This window comes from Mirounga angustirostris, unplaced genomic scaffold (assembly GCF_029215605.1).
Source record: "Mirounga angustirostris isolate CCGP_5_RB_7025 unplaced genomic scaffold, mMirAng1.0.hap1 SCAF_5, whole genome shotgun sequence".
In the NCBI taxonomy this organism is placed as follows: domain Eukaryota; kingdom Metazoa; phylum Chordata; class Mammalia; order Carnivora; family Phocidae; genus Mirounga; species Mirounga angustirostris.
The window spans coordinates 10,485,408-10,509,347 of record NW_026991713.1 but is presented as its reverse complement, the minus strand read 5'-3'; the positions used below and the strand labels follow the sequence as shown (position 1 = coordinate 10,509,347).

General features: G+C 55.5%; 1 protein-coding gene across 1 annotated transcript in view; it reads left to right on the top strand.

Annotated features, from left to right (window-relative positions):
* Window positions 1–1,617: 1,617 nt before the first annotated feature.
* TRIOBP (TRIO and F-actin binding protein) overlaps window positions 1,618–23,940 on the top strand; it is a 53,504-nt gene continuing 31,181 nt past the window's right edge. Inside the window, exons 1-7 of the mRNA XM_064590621.1 lie at window positions 1,618–1,778; window positions 6,372–6,511; window positions 8,076–8,271; window positions 9,296–9,464; window positions 13,542–16,326; window positions 20,483–20,597; window positions 21,308–22,453. Coding sequence (XP_064446691.1) covers window positions 1,665–1,778; window positions 6,372–6,511; window positions 8,076–8,271; window positions 9,296–9,464; window positions 13,542–16,326; window positions 20,483–20,597; window positions 21,308–22,453 — 4,665 coding nt within the window. The 5' untranslated portion in view covers window positions 1,618–1,664. The remainder of the gene's footprint in view (window positions 1,779–6,371; window positions 6,512–8,075; window positions 8,272–9,295; window positions 9,465–13,541; window positions 16,327–20,482; window positions 20,598–21,307; window positions 22,454–23,940) is intronic.

Below are 23,940 nucleotides of genomic sequence, written 5' to 3'. Positions count from 1 at the left end.
GGGGGCGGGGAGAGGACGCTACTGGGGTAAGGGAGAGGGGCGAGGCATACGGAGAGGGACTGGCTGACCCGCCGGAGAGGTCCAGGAGTCCATTCTCCGGGTGGGGCATGAGTGTCCGCCGAAGGTTTTTCATTGTTACAGCCACACCTCATGTGCATTTTAGAGGATTCTGCCAATTGGTTGGGCATTAAGGAAGAGGAGGAAGCGGGAGCAGTGAGGGGCACGTGGAATAGAGCCCCCAGCCGCCCCCAGGGAAATGAGCCGCCTTCTCTTGTCAGGCGACGCTCCTTTATGTGGTCAGACCAGGAAAGAACCGCCCAAGCTGGGCGGGACCAGTGCGCCCCCCCTCCACCACTGGGGCAGGGGACGTCGCGGGGAGATGACAGCCCAGGGAGGCTGAGGGGCCAGTGACTACCCCCCTCACACACACGCCGGCTCCTGCCACGTCCCCAGGTCTGATGGTGGAGAAGCCAGGAACCTTCGCCCTGGCTGCCCCAGGGGAGGATGTGAAATTCCCCAGGTCTCAGCTGAGATTGGGCCACAAAGGCCTTATGTCCTGGTATGCTTTGGAGGAAACTCACCAGGTGAGGACCGGTGTATGGGCAGGCGACCTGGGGGCACCGCAAGGTGCATGGGGTTTGGGGATATGGGTTCATCTTCTGCGCCACTCTCCTCCTGGGGCTCTCTGTGAGCGAGGAAGGCATCTTCAAGTCACTCTTTTGTTGGGGTCTGCCCCCTCTCCCCCAACCCGGGACATGGCGCCAGAGCCCTCAGTGGCCTCACCCAGATGGGAGGGCCCTGTGCTTAAGTCAGAGCACCGGGGCTTCTTTGTGGCTAAACCGTACTGCATCCTGGCTGTGTGACTTTGTCCTCAACTCTGAAAATACCTGCTGGCTTTTGCTTCACTCTTGTGTGAATTGGCAGTGTGATCCAGGGCCCCTCACTTCCACCTCCAAGAGGGTGGGGAGGGACACAGACCTGGGCTGGAATTCAGTTCAGCTCCTGGGACCTAGAGCAAGGTGTGGGCCCTAGGTGAGCCTTAGTTGCCTTGTCTGAAATTGGCATTGCTTTATCTACAATGTGGGGTAACTGTGAGGCCAGGGTACTCAAACTTTGGGGTGCATTGCCTCACCCGGGAAATTTGTTGAAAATGAGCAACCCCAGGCCTCACCTCCAAGAGATTCTCACTGGGTGGATATGGGGAGGGAACTGGGCATATGTTTTTGGTTTTGTTTTTTAAAGTAATCTCTTGGCCCAACGTAGGGCTCAGACTCAACCCCAAGATCAAGAGTCGCATGCTCCACCGAATGAGCCCGCCAGGTGCTCTAGGAACAAGCGTTTTAGGAGGAGCTCAGCTGAGTCTAATGCAGCGTCCGTGGAACACACTTTGAGCAGCACTGCAGTGATGACTAGAAATCACATGTCAAATGCTTGGCAGAGTGCCTGGTGCTTAGTAGGTGCTTAATGAGTGTTTACCGAGTGAGTAAATGAACAGCCAAATGAATGGATGGATAACCTTAGTTCCTTAGTCCTTATCTGTCTGGGGGTAGCTAAGGCTGGGTTCCGGTGGGCTGCCAGCCAGTTACCTGGTCCTTGCCTCCCCCGCATTCTTCCCAGGCCCCACCATAGGATCGCAGGAGCTACTTTGGCCTGACTCAACCAGTATGGAGGAGGTGGCTGGGAATGCCCCGTGTGAATACTTTGAGGCCAACGTGCTTGCCCAGAACTGCTGTCAAAATTGCTTCCACCCTGAGGAGGCCCACAGACCAAGGCACCAGGTAGGCCAGCTTCCCTGAGTGGTGGTGGTGGTTTGGGATGGGGGTGTTCAGGATGGGCTGCGCCTGGTGGGCCACTAACTTGTGGCCAAACCCAAACACTGGCCTTCCTCCTGGGCAGAACAGAGGTTCTGCCATCTGTACAATGAGCTGATGGGACCACGTTATGTTTCCCAAATACAAGTCATTCTGCTTTTATGATTTTTTGCCATGGCCTCATGTCATTTAGTACTTATTTTATTATGCTTTAAATAAACACCCTTTTAAAAATTTATACTAAAACAAAACTTTAGGGGCGCCTGGGTGGCTCAGTCGTTAAGCGTCTGCCTTCGGCTCAGGTCATGATCCCAGGGTCCTGGGATCGAGCCCCACATCGGGCTCCCTGCTTCGCGGGAGGCCTGCTTCTCCCTCTCCCTCTGCTTGTGTTCCCTCTCTCGCTGTGTCTCTCTCTGTCAAATAAATAAAAAAAATAAAAAAAAATAAAAAAAAACTTTATAGCATCACCACAAATGGGACACTAGGATCATATCCTTTATATAGAAGGTTAAAAAGGTAGAAAGAAAAGGAAGAAAATCAGAAATGTCATTAAATTCTCACTAGAGAGTGTTGTCAGCTGAAGGCTCTGAGCCCAAGTCTTGCTGTCTCTCTTTAAAAAGAGAGATTGGCAGGTGTTAGGGAGGCATTAAAGGCATCCTAGCTCCTACTGGAGACTCTTCCTAGAGGTATTGAAGGAGAGAAAGGGGAGGTGTTTTCTCACTTTGCCATCCTCGTGGTCTTATGCCAAGCCCTGCTCCGTGTAAATCCAGAGCTCCCGGTACAGAAGCTACGAGAAGCATGGGACCGTGAATCTCCATGGACCCCTCCGGGCTTGACCCTCCCCCGCCCTGTCCCCCATGGCTCTGTCATTCCCAGCGGGTCCTGAGGCTCCTCCTGAGCCTGGCATCCAGCTCCATGCGGGGTGTTAGACTCCATGAGGTGGCCTTCCTAAGGGAGTTACTGTTCAGCTTCAGAGCCAGGCAAGCCAGAGTCCCAATCCTAGGTTTGCCATTTACCGACCATGTGACCTGGGGTCTTACCCTCTCTGGCTTCACTCTCCTAATGGGGGAAGTGGGGCAACAGGGCCTTCTCACTCAGGGCATCTGGCACCATTTAGTCCAAGGACATGTGGCTAATTCAATACACGTTAGTTTCCTCTCTTCGTCCTTCCTGAGCCAAAAAATAAACCTGGAAGAGAATTTTCTACCTGTCCTGATACTTCCAAGAATAGCTCTCTACCCTCAGCCCCAAGTTCAGGGAACACACCACAAAGCCCCGCGAGTCTGTCTCTGATGCCCATGGCCTTCCGCAGTGGGTGGGGAGATGGCAAGTGTGGAACAGGAGGAGAAACTTGGATTCAGACAGGTCTCAGTTCTAGTGTCAGTCCAGCCACTTCCGGGCTGAGACCTTAGGCCAGCTCATGTGTTCACTCATAAGGAACAGGTGCCTGAAATGTGCCAGGCGTTATGCTACCCAGGAATGTACAGATGTGGCCCCAGGTCCCAGGGCAACCCTCTCCCTGAGGCTTACTCTAGCTCCCCTAGGAGCTTGGGTGCTGGATGCATCCCTGCTCTGTTCTCCCACAGGCCAAGGGGGCAGGTGGTTATCTCTGGAAATCAGGAGGCCTGGACCAGGTCACAGCCAGGATCTGCAGAGGGAGGACGGGCTACGTGGGAGGGTCCTGCTGTCTGCCAGGCACCACACATCCCTTTTCAATGTATTTATTTATTTATTTATTTTAAGATTTATTTATTAATTTGAGAGAGAGAGAGAGAGCATGAGCTGGGGGAGGGGCAGAGGGAGAGAGAGAATCCCAAGCAGACTCCCCACTGAGCAGGAAGCCTGATGCAGGGCTTGTCGTGGGGTTCTTCTGGGGGTTCGATCCCAGGACCCTGAGATCATGACCTGAGCCGAAACCAAGAGTTGGATGCTCAGCGGACTGAACCGTCCAGGCGCCCTTTCAATGTATGTATGTATGTATGTATTTATTTATTTATTTTTAAATATGTATTTTTTTAAATTTTTATTTATTTATTTGAGAGAGAGAGAATGAAAGAGAGAGAGAGAGCATGAGAGAGGGGAGGGTCAGAGGGAGAAGCAGACTCCCCGCGGAGCAGGGAGCCTGATGCGGGACTCGATCCCAGGACTCCAGGATCATGACCTGAGCCGAAGGCAGTCGCTTAACCAACTGAGCCACCCAGGCCCCCTCAATGTATTTATTCTTTTTTTTTTTTTTTAAGATTTTATTTATTTATTTGAGAGAGAGAGAATGAGAGACAGAGAGCATGAGAGGGAGGAAGGTCAGAGGGAGAAGCAGACTCCCTGCCGAGCAGGGAGCCCGATGCAGGACTCGATCCCGGGACTCCGGGATCATGACCTGAGCCAAAGGCAGTCGCTTAACCAACTGAGCCACCCAGGCCCCCTCAATGTATTTATTCTTAAATGTATTTAATATTCTATTGATTTAACCCTAATAAAATTCTATTTAATGTTTTTACATTATTTATTATATTGAAGATGTGCAGACCAGGCACTGTTCTAAGCCCTTTACAAATATTGACCCATTTGGGGCGCCTGGGTGGCTCAGTCGTTAAGCGCCTGCCTTTGGCTCGGGTCATGATCCCAGGGTCCTGGGATCGAGCCCCGCATCCGGCTCCCTGCTCAGCGGGAAGCCTGCTTCTCCCTCTCCCACTCCCCCTGCTTGTTGTTCCCTTTCTTGCTGTGCCTCTCTCTGTCAAATAAATAAATAAATAAATAAATAATCTTTAAAAAACAAGAACAAATGTTGACCCATTTAATTGTCTTAACATCCCTAGGAGGTGCATGTTCTTATCATCCCAGTTTTGTAGATGAGAAAACCAGGCTGAGAGGGAAACCACTGGGCTGAGGTCACCCAGCTAGGAAGTGGAGGTGCCAGGACTGGGCCTGACATCTGTCTGAGGCCAGAGCCCGTGCTGACCCGCAGACGGGAAATCAGAGCCAGGGACTGGCTTCGGGGCCTGCTCAGGCGGGCAGTGGGCAGTGATGGGGGCTTGGGGTGAAAGCAGGGAGGAGGTGCCATGACAGGCTGGGGGTCCTGCTTGGGCCCAGCTGGGCTGGACCCCTTGGTGGTACCCAACCCACTGCTCCCTCCTCATTCATGTGGCAAGGTCCCCAGGGCGGCCAAGGCGCCAGGCTGGGCTGTGGATCTGACACCTCCCGCTGTCAAGTTCTGATCAGAATCTGGCTCCAGGGCAGGGGGCGAAACTGAACCCACATGGGCCTCCTCTGGCTTGGATGGCCCTGCGCCCACCCGGCCCCGCTCCTTGGCACTGCCCAGGGCCCGCTCTCCGTGGCTTTCTTGGCGTCGGGGCGGGTGTCCACCCTGCAGCGTGGCCGGGCTGTGGCCTCAGCCCTGGGCGCTGAGCTTCGGGGTCCCCGGGGAGCGGGCGCCCAGCCTCCCCTCTCCCTGCCCGGCTCTCAGGTGAGCGGCGGGGATCAGGTTCCTGCGGTTTCATGTCCCTCATTGTTCTTGGCTGGGCCCCGGCTTATGAAAGAGTAATGAGGGGCCCCTGCTCGCAGCCGGCCCCTCTAAGGTTTCCGCCGCCTCGGCCGCCGCCGCCACGGCCCAGAGTCGGGGCCTGGGAGGGCGGCAGCGTGGGGGCCTGAGCCGGAGCCCCCCGGGGACGAGGGTGCTGACAGCCGCCAGCCGCCACCGCCGGAGCCCGCCGGCCAGGTAACCTGAGAGGAGGCGGGGTGCAGGGTGCGTCGGCCGCCGGCTCCCACCACCAGGGAGGGCCGGCCGCCCCGGCGAGGAGGGGAGGAATGGGGGGGCCTTGCCGGAGCTGAGCCGCCGCCGATCCCCCCGGGTGAGCCCGGCTCCAGCCTCCGCAGGTGTGGCCTGGCCGGGCGGGCGGGCCGGCCGGCGGGGGAGAGAAGGCTGCGGGCTCAGGGCCCCACCCCCACCCCCACCCCCACCCCCACCCCCACCCCGGGGCCTGGACCCTCCTGCCCCCCGCCAGCCCCCTGCGCGCCCCCTGCAGCAGGGCAAATCTCCCCTTGCTCCTTCCCCCCAGGTCTCGCTTTCCGTCCCCTCAGACTTCCTCCTCCCGCAGACCGTGTCCTTCACTCTCCAGGTGGGCTGCGTCCCTCCTCCTCACCCTCCGCCCTCGACCTTGTTCTCCAGCTGCAGGAGACCCGTTTGGGCCCTTCTGTTCCCTTCACAGCCTCCAGCGCACACGCACGTGCGCCGACACGCATGTAGAGCTAAACTCACATGCGCTGATGCAAACTTGTGCATTAGTGTCCCCCTGCCCCGACCTTGCACACACAGGCCTTCATACACACACAGACCTGTACATATACGTGTGCTTGCACACACCCTGCACCTCTGCCAGCCCCCGGCTTGGGTCCCCAGAGGCGCTGCCCGCCTGATGGACAGCTCTCCTTGAGAAGCCTGAGATCCCAGGAGGAGATGCCCAGGCGCTCAGCTACACTGCCTGGTGGGGGGAGGGGCTGCGCAGGGGGAGGGGAACCCCCACGTGGGCCAGGAGCTGCCTCCTCTCTCCAACTCTGCCCCAGGAGCCGGGGAGCCCTCCAAGTGCTGGGGTGCCTTACTGCGACCTGCCACGCCGCCCGCCTGCCTCTGAGGACCCTCCCCGTTCCTCGACCTCCGGCTGCGAGTCCGTGGCGGGCCCGGGCCTTGGGCCAGGGCCTGAGAGGTGGGTAGAGCCCCAGGGCTTGGGGAGGGGCTCCCTAGGGGAGGATGCCCTCACCCACCCCACCCTGCACCCCTTCACGATGGCAGGATCTGTCTGCTGGCTGCGGGCATGGGTCACGTGGGCAGGTCACACGGCCTGGGCATAGGCCAGCAGTGGCCATGTTCCTTGGGCCCTAGTTCAGTTTGCTCCTGGGTGAGGAGCAGCCATGCACCCACCCTGCAGGGGGCATGGCCCCCAGCCTGCTCTCATTTCCTTGGCACAGCTTTGAAAGATTAAATAGGTGGGCACCTGTGACCACCCGCCTACCTGACCGTGCGCTGCTCCAGGCTCTGGGGTTCCCTCCACCCCCAGGCCTGAGCTGAACTGAAGTCCCTCTTTGAGGCCATGGTGCCTTGGGAGGGCATGGCCGAGGGCCCAGAAACCTGGGTTCCAGCCTCTGTTCCATCCCCGATGGGCTAAGGAAACAAGTCATTCCCTCCTTTATGCCTCAGTTTCCCTGTTTAAAAAATAAGAGGAATTGAATCAAATCAGCTTTGCTTTGGGAACATGTACGTCTCACAGAGAGGTAGTACTTAACCAAAACCAGCTCTGCCACCAAGTATGTTTCAGAAAGTCTAGGGTAAACAGATTTGAATATCTGTCTTGCAAGACTTGTCAGAAAATTCAGTTTGCTAGCAGGCCTTGTGCTTTTGGGTAGGGTGGTAGAAGTATGTGGTACGTCCCAAACTCATGTGACCACAGACCTTTTTCGGGGCCGTCATCCCTTCCCGTCTTGTAGGTCCATCTGTGGGTCACTCTTTGGGGACACTGCCATCTATAAGCCTACTTGGGCCTCTGGCTATCTGGACTGGCTTGTCTAAAGCAGGGCTTTCTCTGCTACTCCCTCCCTTGGCATCCAGACTGGTGACCCTGTCACTATCTCTGGAGCCCTGCTACCACTTGAGGCCCCCCTTCAGCCCAGTACACCCCCACCCCCACCCCCACCCCGGGGTCATGTCAGTTTTACTGAGCTTGGGGGTTCCACTCCTACTCCAGTGACAGAGGATTGGTGCTGGGGTCACAGGCATGGTTCACAATGCAGCTGTCCCCCTTCCTGGCTCTGTGACCTTGGCCAGACCCTTGAGCTCTCTGAGCCTCAGTGTCTTCATCTGTAAAATGGGAATCATGACACACATTTCTTTTTTTTTTTTTTTTAAGATTTTATTTATTTATTTGACAGAGAGAGAGACAGCGAGAGCAGGAACACAAGCAGGGGGAGTGGGAGAGGGAGAAGCAGGCTTCCTGCCGAGCAGGGAGCCCAATGTGGGACTCGATCCCAGGACCCTGGGATCATGACCTGAGCCGAAGGCAGACGCTTAACGACTGAGCCACCCAGGCGCCCACGACACACATTTCAAAGGGAGACTGTTGTAGCCAAATGAGGCAGTCCATGTGAAAAGCCCAGCACAGGTGTTCACTCCCTCCTTTGCTCTAGTGTGAGGTGTGTGTGTACCTGGGTGGGGTACTACTCCCTAGTTCCCATGACTTTTTGGGGAAGAAGTCATAGGTCTGTTTCTTCTCCCAGGGGCCGGTCAGCAGGGTCCTCCGCAGAGGCGCCCACAGCTGCCCCTGGACACAGGAGCCAGGAGCCGGAGACAGTGCCCTATCTGGGGGGTCTGACCTCCTCCCTGGGAGGCAGCTTCGACGAAGGCCCTGAGTCTGGCACCAGCTCCAGCCCTGACTGCAACACCCCTGATGATACCAGCGACTCGTCCTCCGTGGTGAGCTGAGGAGGGACGGCCGGGGGCAAGATCGCCCCTCTGTGCCAGCCCTGGGGTCCCCCCCAAACCTCCAGACAAGGGTTGAGTCTCTTACACCAGGGAGCTGGGCCAGGGCCCTCTGGAGACTTAGCCGGCACCTTGGGCCGCCCGGACCAACCGCCTGGGAGGGGCAGGGGTCTCTTCCGTGAAAAGACGGAAGGAGTGTCAATTGACAGGAAGTTCCAGGTGAATCACCAGTGGGGTCAGGCTGCCCAATACTCTCAGGTCACAGAGGGCCGGGATGTTGGGCATGCTGTCTGGAGCAAGGATGGGACTGGTTCTGGGCCCTGTCCTGGTCACACGCCTCTGAGCTCCATGACCAGCCCTGGCATAGATCTCTGGAGGACAGAGGAGAGGGAGCAGGGTGGGCAGCCCAGGCAAGGGCTGGGGGCCATTTGGCTGGGAGAAGAGAAGACTCGGGAACTTCCTGGGGTATTCACCCCTCAAAGGGCTGTCACAGGGCAGGAGAGGCAGGTTATCTGTGAGACCTCTGAGGGAAAGTGATGGGACGGCAGTTGTGGGCTCAAGAAGGCTCACCACCCCCTCTGAGGTAGAGACTTTTATGGCCCCATTCTACTGAGGCTCAGAGAAGGGAAACAACTTACCTGAGGTCATGTATCTGGGAAGTGGAGGGGCAAGGCTTTGAACCCACTTCTCTCCGGACCCTGGGGGTGTCTCTGGGGACCGGGGGCTGCCATGCCAGGGCCTTTCTACCACAGGGAGTCCAAATGCCCTGGGTTCAAGTCCCCTCCCACCTAAACCATTTCCCAGCTGCGTGACTTAGGGCAAGTTTTTAGCTCTGACGTACATGCCTGCCTCAAGGGTTGGTTGAAGATTAGCTAAGTTAACGTCTGCAAAGAGCCTGGCGCTGTGCTGAGTACACAGCAGATGCTCTTCAATGTCAGAGCCTTCCCTTTATCTACCTATCTCATGTGGGGAGCACAGGCCCTAGAGGCTCCATGCTTTCTCCTCCCTTCCCTGGCAGGACTGGGACACTGTTGAAAGGCGGGAGGAGGCCTCCAGCAGGGACGAGCTCACCATGATGATCCCGAGGAAGCCCCAGGAAGGGCCAAGAGCTGACAGTGCCCGAAGGGCTCCATCTCTCCTCACCCGGTCCCCCGTGGGAGGGGATACCGCAGGCCAGAGAAAGGAAGGTGAGTCCTGCTAGGCCAGCTTGGTCGCTGTGACCACAGGTGTGGTGATGGCCCGGGGCCTGGCCAGATCTCACTGGCCATCTGGGTCCCCCGGCACATCTTACTTTGGTGGCCTGAGTAATAACAGTACAGTTCCCATATAATTATGGAGCGGCCACGGTGTGCCATGCGACCTACTTTAAATACATCATCTCACAGCTGGTTGGTTAGGATCAGGTTGCAATTGACAGAAACCAACAGAGTGTAAATGAAATGACTCACCTAAGTAGAAAGTTTAGGCGGCTGTGACTTCAGGTATGGTTGGATCCAGATGTTCAAATAGTATCAGAAATCTGGTTTCTACTGTGTTTTCTTCTGCACTGGCTTCGTTCTCAGCCAGACCGTCCCCCAGTCGTGGCATGATGAGCAGCAGCAGGCCCAGGCTGTATCCCACCTGCATATCAGCTCCCAGGAAAGAGGGTACAATCTTGTCCATAGGGTTTTCCCTGGGACCCAACGTGGGTCACATGCCCAACCTGGTGATCAGGGATGGGGTCAGGCCCCTGTGCACACCTCATGGCCTGAGAGTGGGGGAGGAGATTGCCCACAGGAAATCAGGAGGATTGTTTGCAGAGAAAGGGAAAAGGCCACTGGGCAGGCCACGCCCCCAGATGCCCATGACCCTGGTTAGCACCTTGCTGGCATGTGAGCCGCGTATGGGTGATGGGAGCATGTGGAGCACGGGAGTCGGGGGGAGGAGAGAGGAGGCTGATGTAGGGGGCCACTCACACCCTGACCCTCCCTCCAAGCCTGTTTTTCCTGCAGTCTGTTCCATGTCACCACCATTCTGACGGCTCAGGCCCCCAATCTTGTGTTTTCCCGATTTCTCTGTTTCCTCACCTTTGTATTCAGTCAGCAGTTGTGGTTAGCACCACCTGCAAAACACACCTCAAATCTAGCCCCTTCTCGCCATCTGTACAAGTACTCCCTGGCCAAACCACTGCTGCCCCCCGCTGGGATTGTCACCAGAGTCCCCTTCAAGCCTCCGGATTCTGTCCGGCCCTCTCAGTCCATTCCCCACAGCAGCTGGAGCCGCCATTAAAAACACGAGGGGCACCTGGGTGGCTCAGTCGGTTATGCATTTGACTTTTGATTTCAGCCCAGGTCATGATCTCAGGGTCGTGAGATCGAGCCCCTCATTGGGCTCCGCGCTAAGCATGGAGCCTGCTTGCGATTCTCTCTCTCCCTCTGCTCCTTCCCCTGCTCCCAGGCATGTGTGCTCCCCCCCACCCTCTCTAAAAAAACAAACAAAAACATGAATCAGATCTTAACACCACCCCACCCGCACTGCCTTGCCCTCTCAGGCCCCGGGGAGAGAGTGCATGGGAAGAAGTAGTATCACAGAGGATGCAGGGAGCCAAATGCCTCCCCGGAGTGAGAGTGGCCTAATAGGCAGGTGGGATTTTGTACTAAATACCTGCTTTCTTGCTTCTCACACAGGGCAGTGGAGTGGGGGAAGGCTCACTCTGTGCCCTTCTTGATTGAAGGCAGTCACTACTGTCCACTTGGTGGCAGGCTCCCACACTGCAGACAGGGAGCCAAGGCCCCGGAGGAGTTAACCAACTCCAGGATGAGATGTTAGGAACCCCTTGACATGGCGCTCTGGGCACCTCCTAGTTTGCAAAGCACACTCCAAGGGGCAGGCTGCACAGAGCCCCGCCGGCCGAGGAACAGGACGCGGTGCCCTAGGACATACGTAGAGCCTGTCCTGTGTGCGCGTTAGGGGGCTGTGGGAGAGAGGTCAGATCCTGGGGGGGGGCCAGGCCGAAAAGGATGCTCGAGATGGGCAGGCAAGGAAGAAGCCTGGGCTGGGGGTGGGGGCACTGACCCCACCATGAGGCACCGGGAGTGGTGGCAAACGCCATCTCAGCCAGCACCCGTGCTCAAAGGGTGAAGCAGAGCTCAGAGCTGGAGGCGGGCAGCACAGTATGATTGAGCCCTTCCTGTGTGCTCAGCACTTTCCTCAGCCGGGGAGACACAGAGGAAAACTAGAAGGTGGGGCCCCTCCTCAAATGGAGCAGGGAGTCTGGTGGGGGTGGCCAGAGCCTCACCGGCCATGTGAAATCCCTGGATTTTCTTCCAAATGCAGTTGGGAGCCCCTGATGTTTTTGCCATCTTTTATTTTGAAATAATTTTAGATTTATAGCAGAGTTGCGAAGAGTCCAGAGAGTTTCCATTATACCCTTTGCCCAGTTTGCCTAATGTTGACATCTTACAAACCCAAAGTACGGCTATCAAAATTAAGAAATTAACATTGGTATAGCACCACTGTCTAAACTATAGACTTTATTTGGGTTCATCCATTTTCCCCCCTAATGTCCCTCTGTGGTCCTGTGCTCCCATCCAGGACCCACACTGCATGGAGTGTAAGCAGGGGTGATCTAGCCAGGTTTGCTTTTGGAAAGGATCTCCCTGAATGGGATGATGACCTGGGGCCCCCAGTGCACATGCTGGGGGCTATTGCAACCATCCAGGCGAGGGATGTGGGTGGCTGAGGGGGAGGTGGGAGGAGGCGGATAAGAGAAGCCGGCCGATTTAGAACGCCATGGGGCGTCAGTTCATTGGGCAACAACAATGAAAAATTAAGTGCTGCTATGTGCTTGGTTCTGGTCCCTTGCTAGGTGCTGGAAATTCAGACTTCAGGGCCAGCAGGTCAGAAAGTTTGGAGGAGACAGCTTTCCAAGCAGGAGGGGAGGGCGTCTTAAGCATGGCCTTTCTTTTCTTTTCTTTTTACTTATTTATTTGAGAGAGAGTGAGCGTTCGAGAGAGCTAGCACAAGCTGGGTGGGGGGTGGTAGAGGCAGACTTCCCACTGAGCAGGGAGCCGGATGTGGGGCTCCATCCCAAGACCCCGAGATCATGACCTGAGCCAAAGGCAGACACTTAACTGACTGAGCCACCCAGGTGCCCCTTAAGCATGGCCTTTAATGAAAGCAGTGGTGGCTCGTTCCAGAAGCCACCATACCCTTTATTCCTCTCCTGAAGCTCCGGCCTGGGGACACACACACAGCTGGGGGCCACCACATGCTGGGTGACCAAGGGCTGAGGGGGCTGGAGGGTGACACTGAGGTCATGGTGGTCCCTCCCTGGGAATGGGAGTTGTGAAGGGGTCCCTGTTTAGGGCAGTTACATTAATATCTCGGACCAGGGCTGCTTAGACTATAATGTGCATGCAGATCACCTGGGAATCTTATTAAAATGTAGATTTCTCGCAGTGCGCCCAGGGGGGCCCTGAGAGTCTGCATTTCAGGCAAACTCCCAGGTGAGGCCCATGCTGCAGGTTCACAAAAGTCCATGCCAGGCTCAGGGCAGCCCTGAGAGCATCCGGGGCAGGAGCCTTTCTGGGTATAAGGAATGGGAGCTTTCTAGAGCTATCACACGTGAAAGAGCCTCCTTAGAAGAGATGGGGGGAGTTCTCAGATCCCACTCGCAGGAGGTAGAACAGGGAAAGGGAAGTTGCTAGGTAGCTGCCCCCAGACCCACCCCTCCCTCTCTCGGGTCCCGTGGGCTCTTGTCGAAAGAGCTCTCTAGGACGCCTGGGTGGCTCAGTTGGTTAAGCAACTGCCTTCGGCTCAGGTCATGATCCTGGAGTCCCAGGATCGAGTCCCGCATCGGGCTCCCTGCTCGGCAGGGAGTCTGCTTCTCCCTCTCCCACTCCCCATTTGTGTTCCCTCTCTCGCTGTGTCTTTCTCTGTCAAATAAATAAATAAAATCTTTAAAAAAAAAAAAAAAGAAAGAAAGAGCTCTCTACAAGTTTGTGCAGGGATCCCCAGTCGATGTGCCCTTTCAGCTCTGGAGCCTACCTTCCAGTGACTGAGTCAGCTGGGGTTTCAATGTCAAGTTCCCAGCCTCAGCTTGAGAGAGGCCTTTAAGCCTCATCCGATCTAACTCGCTCCGAAGGGTGAACTCACTTGGTCTGGACAGTGGGTCCTCTAAGAAGGGGCTGTGGCCTCTGCCTTAATCATCTGTCCCAGGGCACAAAGAGAGGTTGTGTGTGAGACCCCTCCCCTTACCTTGAACCCGCCTCTCCTCTCTCCAGACACCAGTGGGAGCCGAAGTGCCGGACAGCACTGGGCGAAGCTCCGGGGAGAGAGTGGGAACTTCTTGGCGCGGCACCGGTTGGCACTAACCCCGGCTTCCTGTGCGACACTGCAGGGCGGACCTCGCAGTGCCACCCCCCAGGCTTCCTCTCTTCATTGTTCTGCCCAGAGGGATGTTGCCCAGACTGCTTCCACACAGTTCGATACCCCCCGAGCCTCCTCTCCCACACAAATCGCCCAACGGGACAAACCCAGAACCTCATCCACCCAACAGGACATCCCCAGGACCTCTCTCACACAGCACAACACCCCCAGAGCATCCTCTCCCTCAAGAATCGCCCAACGGGATAACCCCAGAACCTCCTTCGTCCAACGAAACAGTCCTCGAGTTTCCTCTCCCACCAGAGCCACCCGACAAGACAACTCTAGAACCTCTTCTATCCAACAGGACAACCCTCAGACTTCTTTTCCCACATGTATTTCCCAGAGGGACAACCCCAGAGCCTCCTCTCCCAACAGAACCATCCAACGGAGCAACCCTAGAACATCCTGTGCCCAACTGGACAATCCCAGAGCCCCCTCTCCCAACAGAGCCACCCAGCGGGACAACTCCAGAACATCCTGTGCCCAACGGGACAATCCCAGAGCCCCCTCTCCCAACAGAGCCACCCAGCGGGACAACTCCAGAACATCCTGTGCCCAACGGGACAATCCCAGAGTTCCCTCTCCCAACAGAGCCACCCAGCGGGACAACTCCAGAATATCCTGTGCCCAACGGGACAATCCCAGAGCCCCCTCTCCCAACAGAACCATCCAACGGGACAACTCCAGAACATCCTGTGCCCAACGGGACAATCCCAGAGCCCCCTCTCCCAACAGAACCACCCAACGGGATAACTCCAGAACATCCTGTGCCCAACGGGACAATCCCAGAGCCTCCTCTCCCAAAAGAACCACCCAGCGGGACAACTCCAGAACATCCTGTGCCCAACGGGACAATCCCAGAGCCCCCTCTCCCAACAGAGCCATCCAACGGGGCAACTCCAGAACATCCTGTGCCCAACGGGACAGTCCCAGAGCCCCCTCTCCCAACAGAACCACCCAACGGGGCAACTCCAGAACATCCTGTGCCCAACGGGACAGTCCCAGAGCCCCCTCTCCCAACAGAACCACCCAACGGGGCAACTCCAGAACATCCTGTGCCCAACGGGACAGTCCCAGAGCCCCCTCTCCCAACAGAACCACCCAACGGGGCAACTCCAGAACATCCTGTGCCCAGCGGGACAATCCCAGAGCCCCCTCTCCCAACAGAACCACCCAACGGGACAATCCCAGAGCTTCTTGTATTCAACAGAACATCCCCAGAACCTCTCCTACCCAACGGGACAACCCTAAAACCTCTTGTATGCAATGGAATAACCCTAGAACCTCTTATACTCAACGAGACAATCCACAGTCTTCCTCTCTACGGGACAACCCTAGAACTTCCTCCCCTCGATGCTGCACACAACGGGACAATCCCAGGAATTCTTCTCCCCATCGTACTAACAAAGATATTCCCTGGGCCTCCTTTCCTCTCCGCCCAACCCAGACTGAAGGCCCCCGAACCTCTTCCCCATCTCGCTCCAAGCAAAGTGAGGTTCCCTGGGCCTCCATTGCCCTTCGGCCAACCCAAGGGGACAGGCCTCCTCAGACCTCATCTCCTACTAGGCCAACTCTGCGCGACCCACCTCTCTCCTCCTCCGGATCTACTCGACACAACTCACCATCTCCGGCCGCTTCCTCCTCCCATAACCCCGGCCCCCACAGTGCCTCCCGGACTTCTTCACCTCTGTACCCTGCTACCTGCGGGGCACCCCAGACCTCTTCTGAGCCCTCCCAGCCTCCATGTTCTGTGTGTATTGGGCATCGGGATGCCCCTCGAGCTTCCTCACCTCCTCGCTATTTGCAACATGACCCCTTCCCCTTCTTCCCAGACCCCCATGCACCTGAGGGTGAATCGCCCCACCACAACCCCCCCTATATACCTCCAGCCGTGTGCATTGGACACCGGGATGCCCCCCGGGCTTCTTCACCCCCCCGCCACACCCAGTTTGACCCCTTCCCCTTCCTCCCAGACACATCAGATGCTGAGACTCAGTCCCCCCAGCATGACCCTCCTCAGTTCCCCCCACCTGTGTGTATTGGGTACCGTGATGCACCCAGGGCCTCCTCCCCGCCGCGCCAGCCCCCAGAGCCATCCCTGTTATTCCAGGATCTTCCCAGGGCCAGCACTGAGAGCCTTGTCCCCTCCACGGACTCTCTGCACGAGCACCCCACATGCCCACCCCCTGTGTGCATTGGGCACCGAGATGCACCCTCCTTCTCGTCCCCACCACGCCAGGCCCCTGAGCCCTCCCTCTTCTTTCAGGATCCCCCAGGGACTAGTATGGAGAGCCTGGCCCCCTCCACTGACTCTCGGCATGGCTCCCCAATGCTGCCCCCCCAAGTGTGCATCGGGCACCGGGATGCACCTAGAGCCTCCTCCCCACCCCGCCACCCCCCCAGTGACCTAGCGCTCCTGGCACCCTCACCTCCGCCAGGCAGCTCGGGGGGCTCCCGGGGCTCAGCAGCCCCTGGGGAGACCAGGCACAACTTGGAGAGGGAGGAGTACACCGTGCTGGCTGACCTGCCCCCGCCCAGGAGGCTGGCCCAGAGGGAGCCAGGGCCCCAGTGCAGCAACGGGGGCCGCACCCGCAGCCCTGGCCGCGCGGAGGTGGAGCGCCTCTTCGGGCAAGAGCGCAGGTGAGCTCAGGGCGGGGCCAGCTAGGTGGGCTGGGGAGGAGGCTCGGCAGCAGGACAGGTGGAAGGTTCACAGGCTTAGGTTGGCAGATAGGAAGGGTTCAGACCCCCACCCTGCCACTGACTGGCTGTGTGACCTTGGGCGAGTCACTTCATCTCTGTTTCCACATTTTAGGAGGGTTTTTTTTTTTTTTAAGATTTTTAAAATTTATTTATTAGAGAGAGAGAGTGAGAGAGAGAGCGCAAGAGGGGGTAGGGTTAGAGGGAGAAGCAGACTCCCGGCCAAGCAGGGAGCCCGATGTGGGACTCGATCCCGGGACTCCGGGATCATGACCGGAGCCGAAGGCAACCGCTTAACCAACTGAGCCACCCAGGCGCCCTTTAGGAGGTTTTTTTGGACAACCGAGCGATACTGTGTGTAGCCTAATGGTTAAGAGCAAAGGCCAGGGTCAGGCGGGCTGGGTTCAAATCCTGGGTCAAACCCACTCCCCAGACTGTGTGACCTGCTAAAGTGATTTAACCTCCCTGAGCCTCAGTTTCCTCATCTGTAAAATGGGGAGAATGTTAGTACATTAAATAAGGTTAAACTCTCAAACCCTTTCTTTGATCCAGAATCACAGGTTTATTTATTTTTTCCTTCCTTCTTACCTGAGGGAAAAGAAAGTACCTATGATTCTTTTCTGCTTTTTAAAAATTTTTTTCAAATTCTTTTCTTTTCTTTTTTTTTTTTCTCTTCTACTTTAACCAAGAAAACTCATGGGTCCCCTTGAATTTCAGAAAAGAGATGTCAGTTTAAAATGAATGGCCAAAGCCACATATTTTAAATAAGAGAACTCATAGAATTACAAATTTTGTAGAAGTTAAATGTCACTGTCCTCGGACATGGCAACAATGCCGGAAGTCCAGTCCAAGTATCCCGCAAGTCTCTTTGGTCAGCAGGGCCGCACAGGTAGTTTATGACCCAGAGCGTCTGCTTTGGCACAGCTCGGGGAGGGAAAACATTTCCTCCCGATCTGGCTGAGATTTCTTTCTCCAGCAGTTCCAGGCCCAGAGTTTTCAAGGACCGGGCTGGAATACCATTAGTTAAGGTTAAAAGAACCCAAAAAAGTAGGTCTGGAAGTCTCAAAACTTACAATGTATAATTCAATACATTACAGTGTATTTACTGAGATAGAGTTGTATAGCCACCCACAACCTAATTTGAGAAACTTTCCATCACCCCGGGAGCAGGTAGTATTTTGCATTCCAGAATTCTTCCTTGTTTTCCTTGGGGCAGTATTTTCTCTTAGATTTGAATCTACTTGAGAAACCTTATCTCTTACTCTTCAGATTTCCTTCTCCGGTAAGTTTTATCCATTTACTACCCAGGTGACAACCCCTGGGGTCTCCATCATTATTGTAATTCTATCTTTGGTCTTTAAACAAACAAAAAACACACATTTTAATTTTTCTAGGGCAGTTTTAGGTTCATAGCAAAATTGAACGGAAAGTACAGAGATTTCCCACTCAGCCGCCCTACACACACATTCTACCCCCACTACAACAGCCCCCACCAGAGTGGAGCATTTGTTACAAACCGTGAACCTACATTGACATGGCATTATTACCCACCGTCCATAGTTTACAACAGGGCTCCCTTCTGATTGTACGTTCTGTGGGTTTGGACAAACATATAATGGCACGTATCCACCGTTGTGCTATCATGCAGAGTATTTAACTGCCCTAAAAACCCCCTTGTCTTTGGCCTTTTTTATGATTACTATTTTTGGTCCAGTATCAGTTTGCATACCTTTGATTTTATCTGATAATTCAGCAGGGACACTAAAGGTCTTTATACCAGAGTTATATTTTCTTCTTTTTCTTTTTTTCCTTATGGTGATAACTTAGAGAGAGAGAAAAGGTTTATAATAGAAGTCAGGAATATGCTTATACTCTTGTTAACCGTTTAATTATTTTTCCATAGATACTTCTATTCATTTTATTTTACTCTCTTTGAAGTTGTTTACCTTTTTAAAGCTTTATTGCAGTATAATTGATAGACAAAAAATTGTATATATTTAAAGTCTACATTTTGGTGAAGTAGACTATTTACTATTAATCAAGACTTTATAACTCTACTGAGTACGTAAGTTATTTTCTCTTGTATGGCACTTTTTCCAAATAGAAAAACATTTGTCGTCTAAAGATGAAATTTTAAAACTATTTAAATATCTGTAAGGGACAGACTGAAAGTTACGAGTGGGTGGCTAGAGGGCCATGCTTTTATTTTCTTCCATATATTCATTCAACATGTATTTATTGAGCATCTACTCTGTCCAAGCATTGTCTAACTGAGCCTGGAAAATTTCTCTTAAAGGGCTATCCCATTAAAGCATTAGGCGTTTTGGCTTGATAGCTTCATTCTTCCCCCTCTAGATGCCTAGGAGCCAGGAGCCAGGAGTAGTTTTCTCTGTTATCCTCCCCAACCTAGTCATTTGGAGCTTTCACTATGTGGAGCCCCCAACACCTGGTTCTAGGGAAAACTCCCCCTGAGGCCTCAGATCTAATCCTCCTCGTCTCAGATAGATTAAAATGATCAAGCAGCACTTAAACTCAGAAACACTAACTTGGGTGGAGAACTTTGGCTTCCTGTGAGTCTACAAAAACTCGACTTACTTTATGGGTCTGGTGTTTTTTTTTTTTAAGATTTTATTTATTTATTTGAGATAGAGAACGACCATGAGCAGGGGGAGAGGCAGAGGGAGAGGGAGAAGCAGACTCCCCACTGAGTGCAGAGCCTGATGCGGGGCTTGATCCCTGGACCCCAAGATCATGACCTGAGCCGAAGTCAGATGCTTAACCAACTGAGCCACCCAGGCACTCTATGGGTCGGATTCTAATGACATTGGCAAAAGCCATAGACAACAGCAACAAAGCCCAAACTCATAATTCTTTTACTCTCTAAAGCCTCTGTGGAGTTTCAGTGTAGTTCCCAAGGGAGAGGCAGGCTGAAGGCAAAGCACAGGTCTGGTGAGCAGAGATCCCTCTTCCCTTTTGGCTGGCTCCATTGGGGCTTGGCACCGGGTTGTCTCTTTCAGGCTTCCCTCAGTTCAGTCCAGCCATTAGAGACCCAGCTCCCTTTGTCCATTTAGATGAAGTCAGACCTGTTGAAATAAACATCCAGTGGAGCTGCTGAGTCTTGGGTTTTGATGCCCTTACATACGGATGGGAGAGGTGTGCCCAGATTCTGTCTGGTTGCTACCTTTCAACAGAGATGTCATGTTAAATATTAACAACCACAGCTACCCATTGTTAAGCAAGACAATGAACTGGAACTAGGGACTTTTTACAGCTTACAGGTTATCTCTGTTGGATGTGGCAACAATACCTGGAGTCCAGGTGTCTTAGAAGTGACATTTACGTGAACAGTTTACATTGGCCTTTCTGGAAATGTAGAGGATGTTTCTTCCTTCTGATCTTGCTCAGAGCTCTTTTACTGACAGCTAGGATGGCCTGGAGTGTTCAAGGCTAAGTGCTGGAACCCTCTTAGTTACCGAGGGGGAGGAAAGATGGGCCTGGGAAATCCCAAACTCACCATGCAACAGGAAAAGGGCAGAAAGAATGGGATATGGGGGTACGTAACTCTCTGCATCTCCCCTCCCCACCTCATGGGGTGCATGAGAGAAAGTGGGATGGTCAAGTGCTTGGCACCTGGAACATAGGAAGTGCTCAATAAATGTGTGCTGTTACGATCACGTGTGCCCAGTGCCTGGTACACAGTAGGTGCTCAATAAATCTTAATTCCCGCAAGGTCCAGTCTAACCTTTGTCTAGGGGTGAGTGGTGGGCTACTCGTGGGGTGGTGGTCAGAAACAGGAAGTACTGAGTGAGACAGGAGGCAGTCAAGGCCAAGGCTAAGCCCCCCATCCTATGCTTACCCTTTTTCCCACTTCATTGCCCCCTGAGGTAGACAGATTAGAGTGGTTGACTATCCTCATTTTTCAGAAGGGGAAACTGAGAACCTGAGAGGATCATCCCTTACTTAGGGCCCTTCAACAAGCTCATGGCGGGCCCCCCAGTCTCCCACATCTCCTCCCATTGGGGCGGGAGTAGAGGAACCGGGATGCTGGGAGTGGGACAGCCCCAAGGGCCCTCAGAGGGGCGGCTGCATTTGCTCATAGGAAGTCCGAGGCACCGGGGGCTTTCCAGGCCCGGGACGAGGGGCGGTCGCAGCGGCCCAGCCAAGGTCAGAACCAACTTCTCCGAAGACAGTCCAGCCCTGCCCTCAGCAGGGAGGTGAGCACTGCCAGTCTGCCCTGGGCCCCTGCAGCCCCGAGAGGTGGGCCACTGCTTCTCCCCTCCCCCAGGTGCCAGGCAGCAGTCTTGGGAAGGGAGGTCCTTTATGAAAGGGTCCGAGCCCCAATCATGGGCGTCCAGCTTCCCCCTCTCCCAAAGAGCCAGCAGTTCTTGGCAAAATTGAGAAGGACCCCACATTAGTCCTTTGTAGATGGCCCTTCCATGTTGTCACCCTCCTTCATTAGGCACCTGCTATCTTGAAAAGCTTTCAGGGAGAGCCCCGGATGCATCATTCCGGCTTTAAGGGCTATGTCTTCCAGGGTGGCCATTCGTATTTTTAAAGAAACTCTTAGAGAGCAAGGCCCGACCCAGTGGAGTGGGGTATTGGTAGTGGAAGTTCCGGCACCTGATAGCGCAGGTTGGAATCAATATCTTGGCTGGGGGGGGGGGGGGGGGGCAGGGAAGTAAGCAGCGTTTTAAAGATCTCTTTCTGAAAGTGAGGAGATTGGGTGAAAGGGAAGAGCTGACCCCCGCCCCCCACCGCCAGGGAGGGAAATCAGGGACCCTAGGTACTTTGTGGCTTGTTGTCATCCAGGCTGCTGTGAAGACAGCCTGCCTCTCTCCAGGCCTGGCAAAAGCCAATCTGTCCTAGAGAGAGACCGCCCAGTCAGGGTCCTGGAGCCTTACCCACCCCCTCACCTCATCCTCAGGTAACCAAGCCCCTTGCGAAGCAGGCAGAACCGGCCCAGAGGAGCCAAGCAGAGCCCCCTCATCCCAGGAGCCCCGAGAGGCAGCCTGAAGGGGACCGGCAGCTCCAGGGGTCCTCGCTGCCCCCAAGGACATCAGCCAGGACCCCTGAGAGGGAGCGACGGACAGAGAGACCTTTGGAAAGTGGCCGGGCGGGCCCAAGACAGCCTCTGGGGGGGTGGCAGAGTCCAGAGGAGCCTCCAGGAACCCAGGGCCCTCACAGACATCTGGAGAGAGGGTGCGGCAGCCTGCAGGAGGGCCCAGGCCTGGGGGGCTGGCAAGGACTTGGGGAGCCCCACCGGGGGGTTGCCAAAGCCCCAGAGGGAACTTGGAGGGGCCCTCTCAGGGAGTCCGAGGAGAGCTGGGGGCAGCTGGGTGGCCCCACCGGCCACAGGGGGCAGGCAGAGGCCTGGGAGGAGCCCCCCAGTAATGGGTTGTGGGAGTCCCCCGACAGGTCAGTTCAGAGAGGTTGGGGCAGCCTGCAGGACCTGCCCAGTGCTCACCAGCCTAGGAGCCCCCCAGAGAACTCCAGGATAGGCCCAGCAGAGTTCTTGAAATCTCAGAGGACTGAGACACCCACCACCATGGGCTGGGGGGCTGAGGGAACGTGCCCACACCTGCACAGCCCTGAGAGGCAACGCGAGCTCGACGGGAAGGACCTCGTGGGCCTTCTCGGGGCGCCCAGAGAGGGGGCCTGGGCCCGCACGGAGGAGTCGACGCTCACCTCCCACCTTCCCAGGTTGGACTGGGAAGGCCTCCTGGAGCTCCTGCAGGCCCAGCTGTCCCGCAAGGACCCAGCTGGACACTGGGGTACCCCGGCCCCGGCTTCAGGGCCAGAGGTGGGTTCCCCAGGCACAAATGGTGCCCCAGAGCTAGAGCGACAGGGCCAGCCTGACAGCTGGGAGGAGTCCACCCTGGTCAATGGACAGAGCGCTGGGCAGTGGCCCCAGAGCTCCGCCCAGCCGCCCAGCCCTGCCTGCACCGCCACCCAGTGGCCAAAGACCAAAGTGACGAGTGGACCAGAGACCTCAGCTAAGGCTGGTCTGGAGGAGTTGGGCCCGCTGGGAAGCAGGAGCCCTGCAGAGGGTCCCAGCTTGCCAGACTGGGAGGTAAGTCTGTCTCACGTGCAAGGGACAGCCTGAAAAGCCGCCCCACCCAGACAAGGATCCTTAGAAAGGCCTCCCTTCGGCTCCTGCACGCCCTCCAAGGCTCAGCCCTAATCCTCCCTCCTGACCGACACTTTCCCAACCACCCAACTGGGCAGCAGTGATAACAACCCACACTTTTTGATGACCAGCATTTACTACCCGCTAAGCCCTGGTTTGGGTATTTCTGGGTATTTTCCTCCTTTAATCTCCACAGCAACCTGATGAGAAAGGCACTGTGTATTCACAGATCAGGAACCTGAGGCACAGAGAGGTTAAGCTACCTGAGATCACACAGCTAGTAAGGGCTGGGGCTGGGGTGAGGGATCCCGCGGGACGGCTCAGCGCAGACCACCCCGGGTCTTCAAGCAAGGTGCTCTGCCCAGGGCACTCCCCCTTCCCGGCTGTGCAGGTCCTCTTCCTGTGGCCTCTGGTGGTTCCTAACTGACCCTGGCTTGGACCACAACCAGTGTGGTCAAGTCCCCTCCCCCCTGCCCCATTTGAAGTTCCTCAAAGTCAGGACAGCTTCACTTAGCCCTTTCTGGCCCCTACCAGCTCCTCTTAGGCACAGAGAAGAGGTTGCACACATGCTCGTTGGGTTGAGTGGGCTGCTATTTATTTATTTTTTTTTTAAAGATTTTATTTATTTTTATTTGAGAGAGAGAGAATGAGAGAGAGGGAGTACATGAGAGGGGGGAGGGTCAGAGGGAGAAGCAGGTTCCTTGCTGAGCAGGGAGCCTGATGCGGGACTCGATCCCGGGACTCCAGGATCATGACCTGAGCCGAAGGCAGTCGCTTAACCAACTGAGCCACCCAGGTGCCCTAAGCCAGGCTATTTAAATAAGGGCCCGTGTGCAAGGCAAGCCCAGTGCCTGGCACGGAGTAGGAGCTCACCAGGTCCCTTCCCTGCCTCCTTCGCCCCAGGGGCAGGGTCACGGAGTCAGTGGTACTCTGGTGCTGCCCGGAGCATCTACCTGAAGCTGGTGGCTGGGGAGGGTCCTGGAGCCCAGAGCGGGGCAAGCTAGCCTCAGCTCACTGGGAATGTAGCATGCACTTTGGGGCACCCAGCCTCTCTTGCCCTGTAAAATGGGACCAGCTGCTTCCCTCATAGGCTCCGCTGGGGTGATTTGGAGGCTCCTGCTCGTTCATCCAAACGCCCTCACTTCCTTGATGTCCAGCCCAATGCCGCCTCCCTCCTGGACAACACTATACCGGGTTCTGAGCCTGGTGCCTTACATCCTTTGCCACGTATGCCTCAGCCTGATAGAAGGCTCAGCCACGTCTGGCATTTGCCGGGGGTCACGCATGCATAAATTGTGAGAAATCAGATCAAAGCTTCAACTCCAAAGCCCCAGCTTTTAACTGCCATGTTGTGAAGCCTCTGAGCGCAGGGTCCGACTGGGGAGCCCCTTCCCCTGTATTTCCCTGAGGCTTTTATCTACTTACTCTCC